Below are 11,884 nucleotides of genomic sequence, written 5' to 3'. Positions count from 1 at the left end.
GGAATTGTAGTGGCTCTATTATTTGACGTTTCTTGCACTTTGTTTTATCTCATGTGTGATCCTAGTTTTTGTAATTGAAATATTACTAGTTTTTGTATTTAGATTAGTAATAAAAATGCCTAAAATAAAGACAGAGAAAAAGTCTCGAGTCCATAATGAAATTGCTAAACAAGGTACTATAAAATAACCAAAATGTAGAGGTTATGTATGCTTAACGAACGAGTATGAAATATTCTTCAATTTTTTTTGTACTAGGTATACAGTTCAACAAAGATTTCGGTCAACATATTCTCAAAAACCCTCTAATTATCACATCTATGCTTGATAAGTCTGGTTTGAGGCCTACAGATGTGGCCCTTGAAATTGGCCCTGGTACGGGGAACATGACCATCAAAATGCTGGACAGGGTGAAGAAAGTCATCGCGTGCGAAATTGATACAAGGTAACTTAAAATTGTAGGAATTCCATTTCAAATTCAGGCAAGATTTGTCTTTATGCATTTAAAATAAACGCAACATTTAATGAAGTGACCATAACGTATTTTACCATTGTTTTCTAATAAGCACTAATAAGTACTGAAAACGAATTCTATATATACAGTTGTATAATGTTGTCTATTTTTCTTTACAGACTAGTAGCTGAGTTACAAAAGCGAGTACAGGGAACACCTTACCAAGCAAAACTGCAAATCCTAGTTGGAGATATTTTAAAAACAGAACTGCCATTTTTTGATATCTGTGTAGCCAACATACCATATCAAATCAGTTCACCTCTAGTATTTAAGCTGTTACTACATAGACCTTTCTTTAGATGTGCAGTACTTATGTTCCAGAAAGAATTTGCTGATAGATTGGTTGCTAAACCTGGAGATAAATTGTTCTGTAGACTATCTATAAATACTCAATTGTTGGCAAGAGTTGACATGTTAATGAAGGTGAACAACTTTAATTTTATAATTATTTTTAACACTTTCCATACCGACCTGTACTTAGCCAATCCAGACACTATCACAACCACATGTCAATATCACAGGTTGTAGGTTGATTTTCAACACTATTTACATTGTACAGTCAACACCCTAAGAACTTGACCCTCTAGCCTACCTTGTGATGCTGAGTTTTCTTATGTTTTTAACAGAAAAGTGTGAAAGAATTCTAGCTTTACGGTTGAAATTTTTATTCTATATTTAAGTAAGTATATGTGACAGATCAAATTAGCTTAAAAAGTTTCTTAAAATGTCCTTCACTAGTGATGCAATAAGGAGTCATACCAAAATGAATTTTATGGCTCACAGGTTAAAGGTTGTTTATCACTTTTTACACACTTATCTACTCAGAACTTAGGGGGTCAGGTATTCTAGGGCATCAGCCTATTCCTTTTTGTCGGTTCAGAGACTTAATTATTTTTAACATGATTAATAATATAATAACGCACACACTCAACATAGCCCTAAGGAAACCTTGTGTCGCCATGGACACACACATAGATAACCACAAATTATACCCAAACTCATGAGAGAAATAAATGTAGGCCATACAAATATTTGAAAAAGCTGAATAACTTTAATGTAATTAATGAGAAGCTGTAAAGCTATGGTTGAAATAGAGATACTTTTTAGTTTCTATTTATTTAGGATATTTAAATTCATAATTAAGGAAAGAAAAAGAAAAGTAAAAAAATTATGTTAAAAAGTCTCTTTTGTCTCTTGTTGCTAATTTAATACAGATTAGAACACAATATGCTCCTGGTGTTCTTTACGTAACAATAGAAAAAATGTGATGTACTTTTCACTTTTACTCTACATATAATTTTACCAATGTACTTTAGGTTGCAGTATGCTGCTGTAAAACTACACTAGTGTTTTGAGTTGCTAATTATAAAAATAAATTTTATTTCACAGGTAGGAAAAAACAACTTCAGGCCTCCACCAAAAGTTGAATCAAGTGTAGTGAGGATTGAACCTAGGAATCCACCCCCACCAATCAACTTTGTGGAATGGGATGGTCTTACTAGGATAGCATTTGTAAGAAAAAATAAGACGTTGGCTGCAGCATTCAAACATTCTACTACTATGGCTGTGCTAGAGAAGAATTACAAAGTGCACTGTTCTCTTCATAATAAGGTAAGCTATTAACTTCTAAGGTATTGGCTATATGTAGGCTTGTTTTATGGCACAGCCAAATATTGAACTGAACTTATCCATTGTTATATATTATTACAAAAGCCATCACCCTCACCCCTTTCTTTCATTTTTTTACCCCTTCCACCTTATGTTATTGAAACTTAATTTTATTGGGACCCAGTGTTCTTAAAATTCAAAACATGGTGTCAACTTTCTTTCGGTTTTTTAATGTTTGTTATCATATTTATGACCGATTTCTCATTTCTAGGAGATACAAGAGGACTTTGACATAAAACATAAAGTACAAGAAATCCTTACCAATGCAGAAGCTGACCAAATGAGAGCCAGAACAATGGACATTGATGATTTTATGAAAGTATTACATGCTTTCAACTCTGAAGGAATACACTTTGCATAACCACCTACTACTATTTCTTTTATTTAAAATAACTCAATATTTTCTAAGATACATAACAATAATTATTTATTTAAAATACAATACTGAATAGAAAACTCCAAAAATAAAGTAATAACATTTTATTCACTAAAACAGATACATAATTCTCTTTGTATGTACAAATTATAAGTAAATTTAATATTTATATAGGAGAGTTCTTGAAGTTCCTATTGGCATAGTCAGCATCTTTAGTATGCTCTGAACGGTAAGGGAAACCTTCTTGCCCTGGGAGAACCATAGGTTTGGTCTTTAGTACTCTCCAACCACCCTTCTTTGTCCAGTCCTGCATAATAATTATTTTTATTATTAATACAATATAGAGATGAGACGTAGTTTTCTCTGTGTAATAATAAGCACATGACATTTTGTACATAGTCTCATCTGCCATGTCACAGAATGCCAGTCAAAGACTACATTTTAAAAAAGAACGGCAATACCACTAATATAAAAAAAAATGTATTGCCTGTTTGATTGCATTCACTAGGATATCATGAAAAAAATTCGTTTTTTAAAATAAAATTTAAACGGGGTACTGGCAGTCTAATTTCTTCTTCTTCTTCTTTTAAATGTTATGGCTCCATCGAAATAATCAATGATTTTGCCAATGTCAAGTAAAAATAACTATGTCCGGTAGTTTAACATTATTATAAAAATTATACAAAAAATTGGCGATTTCGCCAATGTCCTGTGAAGATCCAGTCTAATTTCAGTCAAGTGTGATAATTGACACATAAATATGAAATTAACACAGTGTACAAATATACGTTTTATGGCCTCAGAGGATCAACAGTTTGCTGTTCTAGGTAGTGCCCCACAGTGAATTTTGTTCTAGAGAGTACTAGACAAAAAAAAACAAAGAATTCTGAGACCAGATAATTGATGGTTATCTGCCCTATACTTATTATAATTACAAAGTGAGAGACCTTAGACTAAAAGATAAGAAGACTAGGTCACTTAGAAAAATCGAGCAGTGGTAGATGCATACTAAACATCTGAGTACTTACATTGCCATTATATTTAAAGTAATAGTGAGCCCCAAGAATGCCAACAAAAATCAATCCTAGCTTCCCAGTGATGTATCTATAGTTGACTGCGCGTTCATGGCCCTGAAATATGAGTACATAGTTTTCATAACAACTACTTCCAGAGTTGAACACTAGTATAGGTTAGAATTTGTTATATAATCTTACGATAGTAGGCGCGAGACGGGTGAAAATCGTGTCTAAAGGCTTTCTGTAAAAGCGACGGATTGGATTAGTGCGTTCTTTCCAGTATTCTTCAACGTAACGGGGTTCGTTCTTGTCCAGAATTTGATCTTGTAACCACTGCTTCCGCCAAGCCCTTTCAGTTGGAGTCATACCCAAGCATCTTTCCCTTTCTGAGGTCACACGACCAGCGATAGGAAAGGCCTTTACACCTGCTGTTTGAGACATTTTTACGAGGATCTATATCCCAAGCAAATGTTATTTTTTTTTACGATTTTTTCATAAATAAACACACAATCAAAGTATGTACAAAATACAATTAACTTCAACACTAAACACACTTTAATATCAGCCGCACAACTTTTTCTCGTTAAAGTACCCAATACACGCATAGATCGGTTTAACGAGATATCGTCCAGCACATCGCTTGTTGCGACATCGGGAAGTTAATGATACAAAGATGTACATCATAACATCATATAAAGATATACATCATATACTCCATGGAACATTTTTATTTATTATTGATTATTAATCGCAAGCGAAGCAGTGTGTAAATGTTAGTCAAAAAATGACAATTTCAAATAGAAGGAAGGCTCCTAAAATCTATAGTAGAAGTATATTCTGTAATCTGTGGTAGAAGGAAGGAAGGAACCCTTAGACTATGGTTTTTCCATCCTCTAAGAAGGAACCCGATCTTTTCCCGCCTTTAACAAATAATGACATGGCAGCTTAGATTATCTATGCATGGCAGCAAGCAAACTGACATGCATTGCATTATCCATTATCCGAGTTCCCCTTATAGGTGGATAAAAAAAATAAAGGAAGTTCCCAGGAAATAATAACATCGAGTTCTTAGGTTTTGTATTCACTTCAAGTCTCTAACACTATGTCATTGGGCAAAGTGATTTAAGTCAATATACAGAGTGTTTTTTTAAATGCGACAGTATGGGGAAATCCTAAACCATACAAGGAAACTATCCTATGAACGATTGTCTTTTTTTGGGAAAACCATTTTGGCATAGTCCATTTTTTGGTCAAGCGTCAGTTGTCCATAAAAATCAATAAAAATAAATTAAATTGATCAAAATTTTTTTTAGTGCTGATCGACTCATCTTTATAGGATCACAAAAATGGGGAGTGCAGAAGTTGACAAAATTGCATAAAACGTTTGTCATACAAAATGAATGAAATTTACAATTTCTGCGATTACGCTCTCGCGATATGTCCATTAAAATGTGCACATATACTTAAAAAACACAGTAATAAAACTAGCTTCAAAAAGCATACAAAATCAAAGTAATTATATTAAGGAATTCCATTGACACAAGAAAGTAAAACTCCTACGTACTTAAATACCATATCTGAATTTATTGATAAGTATAGTTGGCGAAATATTATTTGCACCGATTCGTCTTATCATCTTCATCTTTAGAGTACAATAGGACAATAGAGTGAACCGTCTCGGTAACACGCGTGCAATCTATACAGTGCAAATAACTAATTTGAATACAAAAGAAAAATGCGTAAAAACGCATTGGCACTTACTTGTAAACTTGATGATCTTTAGCAATAAATAACTTGTTGAATTAGTAAGAAAATAATCGGCAGTCGGTATTTTACAAAGTACCTACTGTTAAAAAAACCTGTTGAGTAAAGAATTAATTGAAAACTAGAATTCAGAAACAGCATTTGAAACGGTCATTTAACGCATAGTAATTTTTAGTTTATTAGTAATTTAACGCGATGTGTCAAGATCATTAAGTCCATATACGCTTTAAATTAAACAAGTGTTAATGGTTTTATTACCCTATTGTAAGAGAAAGGATAAGCCTTTCCAAGAGATAACATTAATCGGTGCAAATAATATTTCTTCAACTATACCTACTAATTAACTATTTTGATTTATATTGGTGAGTTTCTAAAGTTCCTGTTAGCGTAGTCGGTATGTTCGCAACGGTCAGGTTTGAAGGGGAAACCTTCCTGGCCAGGCAAAATCATTGGTCGAGTCTTTATTACTCTCCAACCACCCTTCTTCGTCCAGTCCTGAAATAAATAATACAGAGCATAATTACGTACCTATATGATTAAGTGGTCTTTAAATTTTGAAATTAGCAGTATCAAGGTGACACTTCGTATCTCACTCGAAGATGATTACTTATTTACATGCAGTACGTAGTATGGTGCCATCTTTTTCACACTATTTAAAGCCTTCTGAGCTAGAAACTACGCCCTCTTCCACTACAACCCCCCTACGCATTTCGGGACAGTCATGTTCACAGAACACTATACTCACAAGGTCATGTCTTTCTAATTTGTGGTCATTACATTTTTTGGCGTTGTCCGAGTTTCACGTCATTGTTACGTCGCGTATTCGAAATTTAAAGTGAAAATTTTTAATGTTTTTTTCTTATAATATATTTTATTTCCTATGCCAAAAACCACGTTGAAAACTACCAATGCTGAAACCTTCAAAATGATGCTGAAAGTTAAGTGACTTTGTGTTAGGTGAAAAAAGTGAAAATAATCAACCGGTAAGTGAGTTTTGTTTTTTTATAAGTGTAAGCAGCTTATTCTGTCATTACTTCCACCGCATGGGCCAATTTCTGTCTGAGCGGCGCCATCTCATTATTATTATTATTATGTTAAGATTTTATCTTGTACTCGACTGAAGCTCGGATATTTGGAACCTGGTACGGGCCTAAGCCAAGTATTCTGGTTCGGTTGTGGTGTTGTGAGGGGATATGAGTGAGTGGTGACTTTTTGTGGAGTTTGTTGAATCAGGTGTATTTAAGAAACGGCGGACTATCGAGCATGTGTCTAGTACAACTGACTTTTGTAGAGGTATGGATGTTTTAGGCTCAACTCACACTGGCGCAGAGTCGAAGCGTCGCGTCGCGTCGCGTCCTGTTTATCAACTCCACCGCTAGGCGACGCCATATTTGCAAAACTCAAATTTGTACCTTAATAATTGGAAAATATAGATGAATATGCTGTAAGCGAAAAACATGACGCATCGCGACGCTTCGACTCTGCGCCAGTGTGAGTTGATCTTGGGGTGTAGATCTATCATTTTAAAGGCGGTATGAAGGATTTTCGGTTTGATACCAGTTGGCGAAATTATAATGGGGACTATCTTATTGGTTTCTTGGTGCCACATCTGTTTGATTTCGTCTGCTAAAGGTATGTATTTTTGTATTTTTTCAGTGTGTTTCTGTTTTAGGTTGTTTGTATTGGGAACGGCAATATCTAGGAGGTAGTTGGTCTTTGTAGATTTTACAGTTAATGTTATATCAGATCTGTTGCTGAGGACAGTGCGGTCGGTGATTATTATTATTATCTCACGCTTTGCTTTGCAAAATGCCACATTCACCCGAACAAATATTTTTGGCTCGCTGCGATTGTTTTTTGATATCATTAGGCCTTTTTCACTACAAACAAAACCCCGCTTATATAGTTGTGCCTACTTACTCCAAGTAAACCGCGTCGACGATGATTTGATTTGTTCTGAATTAACAACATTTAACAATGCTCCACGCAAACCGTGTCGAGGATGGTTTGATTTATTCTAAATTAACAACATTTAACAAAGCTCCACGTACGCCGTGTTGAGGATATTTTGTTGTAAATGAACAATACTTAACGTAGCGAAAGCGCAGCTGTCGCTATAAATCTCTTTTGTACATATTTTATAGTCTCTTTCAGTTTTAGTTTTATATTTAAATTCTAAATTTAAATGTGATTGTTTTTGGCGCCTTTTCACGGCTTTTGTTTGCTGTTTTGCTTTGATAGCTACGGGTTTTCTAATAAATTAATAAGCTGTAAGTACATTTGCTTTGGTTTTGCTCACTTGTTGATAGCACATACCCGAACCCATTCATATAGTCCGCTACAATCAGAAACACATTTTCTTTGGCCTTGCACCCACCCTTTAACCCACTGACGCAGTCCGCTACACTTAATACGTCTACCGTGTTATTCCAAATTTACTCTAATTTATTATTATTACTATTTATTCTAGACACAACACCACGTAAACGTGTCGAGAAACATTTTACTTGTTCTAAATACATGAACAATTGTTGTTATTACAGCTCCACGTAAGTTGTGTTTGAGTGGCTAGTGTTTCAATACGGAACTGTGTACCTATGTACTAACTTAGTGTTTTTTGTTAAAAATATCGTATTAGAAATTGTAGAAACAACTTGAAAGATCTAAACGGGTCACGGAACGGTATAACATGACTTTTGTCATCTAAATACGATATCATAACGTTCTTTTGGGGGTTGATATTGCTTGCTTCCGTGGGTTTACCTTTGAGACCCTACAAGTGACCCCTGGATGGTGTTAAAGAGCAACAACTACTGGTGGTAGGCTTCCGCCGTGGCTAGTCACCACCCTCCCGATATCCGGGAGTTGCCATTAGGAGGTCGGGTCTGAACAGTTGCATTGCGTCTGACGACGAGTTGTAGCTTATACTGCCACGCCCACACTGAGCACTCGGTTCTGAAGGCTAGCGAGATCCGAAGCACGGTGCACCGCTAGCCGAGTGTGGGAAGTTGGGGGCCTAAATAGCGGGAAAGCCGCCCGTGAAAGGCTGCCCCGCCACAGAACGATAAATCCCGAAATGCTCCACCTTGCCGGTTGGCGACCGGAAGGGAGGACCAGGTGGCTATCCCCGACTGACGCCGCGTAAATCAGCTAAATTGGGTATGGAGTACGTCCTGCGTAACTGTGCGCCTGTGTTGTCTCCTGTCCTCACACGCCTGTACCGCCTCTCACTTGAGACTAGTGTAGTTCCCAAGTCGTGGAAGCTTGCAAACGTGCAACCTGTGCCGGAAAAGGGAAGCAGAGCTGACCCTATCAAGTATAGACCTATCTCAGTCACTTCCATACTCTGCAAGACTATGGAACGTGTACTCAACAACCGTCTCCTGTTATACCTTGAGGACAACGACCTCCTCAGTGATCGCCAATACGGATGCCGATGAAGGCGATCTACTGGGGATTTTCTTGCGTATGCCTGTCACATATGGAGCGAGGATATAGAAAAGCAAGGCGAAGCACTTGTAGTCTTTGGACATTTCTAAAGCCTTTGACAGGTTCTGGCACGCAAGTCTTTTAAGTAAGTTTCCCTCTTATGCGCTTCCCACTGACCTTTGCTATTGGGCGTCGGATTTTTTGAGCGAACGTTCGATTCGAGTGGTCTTAGAAGGCTACTCTTCCGAACATATGGCGAGTTCCTCAGGGTTCTGTCCGCAACGTCGTACTGCCTGCAACTCTCTTTCTGTTGCATATCAATGATATGTTAATTCCAGATACCTTTGCGTATGCTGATGACAGCACAGTTATAGATACCACCTGCTTGACCAACGCAAGGGTCAGTGCAGAGGAAATCCAGTCTTGTCGAGAATCCACGGTTAGCCGCTTGGATTTGACGCTCGAGGCTGTCTCCGATTGGGACGATGCCAATCTTGTCAAATTTAACGCTACCAAAACGCAGGCGTGTCTATTCTCCACAAAACGGAGTTCCTTTGAGGTGACTCCGACTTTTCATGATATATCCATACCGATAGCCGACTGTCTCCAGCTACTTGGAATGGACCAGTCGTCCAATTTAAACTTCGGCAGATACATTGAATCCATGGCCAAAAATGCAGCAAGGAAGCTTGGTATCCTCTCTAGAGTGAGGCGTTACTTTACACCGGGACAGTTGACTCAGCTGTACCAAGCACAAGTTCGGTCGTACATATTAGGTACATTCTTAGGAGTAGTTAAGTAGTTAAGTTAGTTAGTAGGTCGTGCATTGTTAGGAGTATTGCTGCCACCTTTGGGATGGCTCTGCTACATACCAACTGGCCACTTTGGATTCAATTGACAACCGTGTCAAGAGGCTTATAGGCGACTCGGAATCAGTGGATGCGAAGCTGCAGAGCCTTGAACACCGCCGTAAAGTTGCCTGTTTATCGGTATTTTACAGGATATATCACGGAGAGTGTGTGATGGAATTACTCTATTTATTCCGCCTTCCCCTTTCCATCACCGGGGGACCAGACGTAGGTTTCAGTTCCACCCCTATGTTGTGGATATTCCAAAGATTCGTACGAAGCGTTATGCTTCCACATTTATATGGCGAACGGCTATAGGGTGGAATTCCCTGCCTTCAGACTTGTTCCCTGAACGTTATAACTTGGGCCTTCACAAGGTGAGAGTGAATAGGCACAATTTAGGTGTGTATGCTCCATCGTCGACCTCATCGTCACTGTCCACCAGGTGAGATGGAAGTCAAATGCGCACTTATAATTTATTTTTTTTAAAGTATTAACTTTTAGTATAAAGTTTTTGTCATACAATAGTCTCAAACTTCACGGATGGCAAATTTTGACCAGCAAACGGAACCCCAAAACAAAATTCAAATGATAGCCAAAGAATAGCCGACATTCAAATGATAAATTTATACTGGTTCTTTTTCCTACCATCCATAAGCATATGTTCTTTCCCCGCTTTTCATAGGCACATTGCACATCGCGATCCTCTTCTGGCATCTCATTTTAGTACTTGCCGTACTTATGTATCTAGATACTTACTTATCTGAATTCTGCCACATAGGTAAAAAAATAAGGAATCGTACTCACGTTTCCGTTATATTTGAAGTAGTAGTGGATGCATAGAACGCCAAAAGCAGCCAGTAAACATTTACACCCAATGAATCTAGCGAGGCTTTGAGGACCCTGAAACGTGATGTACTAAATATTTAGCGGATTTTAAAACATTTCTTAACAAGCTCGAGTAGAATTTAATTTATGACTTTTCTAAGGAAGTAGCTGACAGTGAAAGTAAAACCTTGAAATTCATCCTTGAACTTTCTGTATCTATGAAAATGATGACACTGACAATAAAAATTACGTAATTTATTACGTCTCTAAAATCGCGTGGAAATGGGAGGAATACTCTACTGAAACAAATATTTACAGCAGCATAATTGCTGTAAACATTTAAGTAAAGTATGCTTTGATACATTGAGCAATTGAAACCATATTCACGATAGTCCTAAATATTATAGTTTTTGAGTGATAGCTCTTTTTATATTTCATTGAAAAGACACCGCTTTACAACGAAATATTATAAAAAATATTTCAGTATTAATTAATTATAATTTATATTTTTCCATCGTGTATATACATATGTCAAAGTATTGCTTCAAATGATTATTACAGTTCATTCAATAAAATACTTATATTTAGACATAACTGCAAACAAAATGGGAAGAATTAATATTCTTATTTAACCAAACAATTTTACCGCTGTGTATATGCGACGGATAGGGTTTGTGCGTTCCTTCCAGTATTCTGGGATGTCACAAGGTTCATTTGGATCCAAAATTTGATCTTGCAACCATTGCTTTCGCCAACACCTTTCAGTGGGTGTCATGCCCAAAGTTCGCTCTCTCTCTGATGCCACGCGACCAGCGATAGGAAAAGGTTTTACGCCCGCTGTTTGAGCCATTTCTTTAAATTATGTTAGCAATAATAGAAATGGACATGAAATAGAAAACACAGTAAATAGTAAATTAGTAGTAATTCTTCAATTAGTCACGTTTTTAATACATGGCCAGCATTCGAAGAGTGTATGATTAAAATCAAAATACAATGGGATTATAATACTACAATTCATAACATTAATCGATGACATGTGAATATATTTTAAATTGTAGCTGGTAGATGACTATACTACCATAGAGATCTCAGTTAGTTTGACTCTTGACTCCTTAGAGATTGGAAAAAAATAAAAGAAAGGAGCTGCCCTAACTACGGAATGAACGTACTAACCAAAAAAAAACTTGAAAGAACAAATGGCGGATTTCTTTAGTGTCGTATCTTAATCTATCGATAAGTCATTATCGACATGCAAACATTTAATTAAAGTAGATCAATATTCAAATTCAAATGCAAATTCAAATTATTTATTTCTCAGATAACAGGATCCATTGGTATTAGTAGAAAAATAAAGAAACAAACTTATAGACTATTGTTAGTATGAAATTATAATTATAAATTACTTAGAAACTAAAATGTCATGTACTTACGAGGCATCTCGTGC

The 11,884-nt window shown here is 36.6% G+C and overlaps 3 protein-coding genes across 3 annotated transcripts; 1 reads left to right on the top strand and 2 right to left on the bottom strand.

The window, feature by feature from the left end:
- The first annotated feature begins 46 nt into the window (after nt 1-46).
- LOC113230266 (probable dimethyladenosine transferase) lies at nt 47-2,543 on the top strand. Its single transcript, XM_026464118.1, has 5 exons — nt 47-173; nt 256-442; nt 631-934; nt 1,901-2,122; nt 2,391-2,543. Exons 1-5 carry the CDS (start codon nt 116-118, stop codon nt 2,538-2,540), a joined length of 921 nt encoding a protein of 306 aa, XP_026319903.1. The 5' UTR covers nt 47-115; the 3' UTR covers nt 2,541-2,543.
- A 137-nt stretch (nt 2,544-2,680) lies between these two features.
- On the bottom strand, nt 2,681-4,057 carry LOC113230492. Its single transcript, XM_026464447.1, has 3 exons — nt 3,770-4,057; nt 3,584-3,685; nt 2,681-2,862 (listed from the first exon to the last, which is right to left on the bottom strand). The coding sequence occupies exons 1-3, from the start codon at nt 4,010-4,012 to the stop codon at nt 2,722-2,724; spliced, it is 486 nt and encodes a 161-aa protein (XP_026320232.1). The 5' UTR covers nt 4,013-4,057; the 3' UTR covers nt 2,681-2,721.
- A 1,113-nt stretch (nt 4,058-5,170) lies between these two features.
- On the bottom strand, nt 5,171-11,435 carry LOC113230429. The gene is made up of 3 exons (XM_026464360.1): nt 11,087-11,435; nt 10,420-10,515; nt 5,171-5,830 (listed from the first exon to the last, which is right to left on the bottom strand). Exons 1-3 carry the CDS (start codon nt 11,288-11,290, stop codon nt 5,690-5,692), a joined length of 441 nt encoding a protein of 146 aa, XP_026320145.1. The 5' UTR covers nt 11,291-11,435; the 3' UTR covers nt 5,171-5,689.
- Nucleotides 11,436-11,884: the final 449 nt, after the last annotated feature.

Source organism: Hyposmocoma kahamanoa, unplaced genomic scaffold (genome assembly GCF_003589595.1).
Source record: "Hyposmocoma kahamanoa isolate Upper Pololo Valley unplaced genomic scaffold, ASM358959v1 63, whole genome shotgun sequence".
Classification (NCBI taxonomy): domain Eukaryota; kingdom Metazoa; phylum Arthropoda; class Insecta; order Lepidoptera; family Cosmopterigidae; genus Hyposmocoma; species Hyposmocoma kahamanoa.
This window is presented reverse-complemented; position numbering and strand designations above follow the sequence as displayed.

Coding starts and splice junctions, on each gene's coding strand:
- LOC113230266 (XM_026464118.1), top strand. CDS start 116: ATGCCTAAAATAAAGACAGAGAAAAAGTCTCGAGTCCATAATGAAATT. Junction 174..255: donor TAATGAAATTGCTAAACAAG/GTACTATAAAAT, acceptor TTTTTGTACTAG/GTATACAGTTCAACAAAGAT. Junction 935..1,900: donor GAGTTGACATGTTAATGAAG/GTGAACAACTTT, acceptor TTTATTTCACAG/GTAGGAAAAAACAACTTCAG.
- LOC113230429 (XM_026464360.1), bottom strand. CDS start 11,290: ATGGCTCAAACAGCGGGCGTAAAACCTTTTCCTATCGCTGGTCGCGTG. Junction 10,516..11,086: donor TCCGTCGCATATACACAGCG/GTAAAATTGTTT, acceptor ATCACGTTTCAG/GGTCCTCAAAGCCTCGCTAG. Junction 5,831..10,419: donor ACTTCAAATATAACGGAAAC/GTGAGTACGATT, acceptor TATTTATTTCAG/GACTGGACGAAGAAGGGTGG.
- LOC113230492 (XM_026464447.1), bottom strand. CDS start 4,012: ATGTCTCAAACAGCAGGTGTAAAGGCCTTTCCTATCGCTGGTCGTGTG. Junction 3,686..3,769: donor CCCGTCTCGCGCCTACTATC/GTAAGATTATAT, acceptor CTCATATTTCAG/GGCCATGAACGCGCAGTCAA. Junction 2,863..3,583: donor ACTTTAAATATAATGGCAAT/GTAAGTACTCAG, acceptor ATTATTATGCAG/GACTGGACAAAGAAGGGTGG.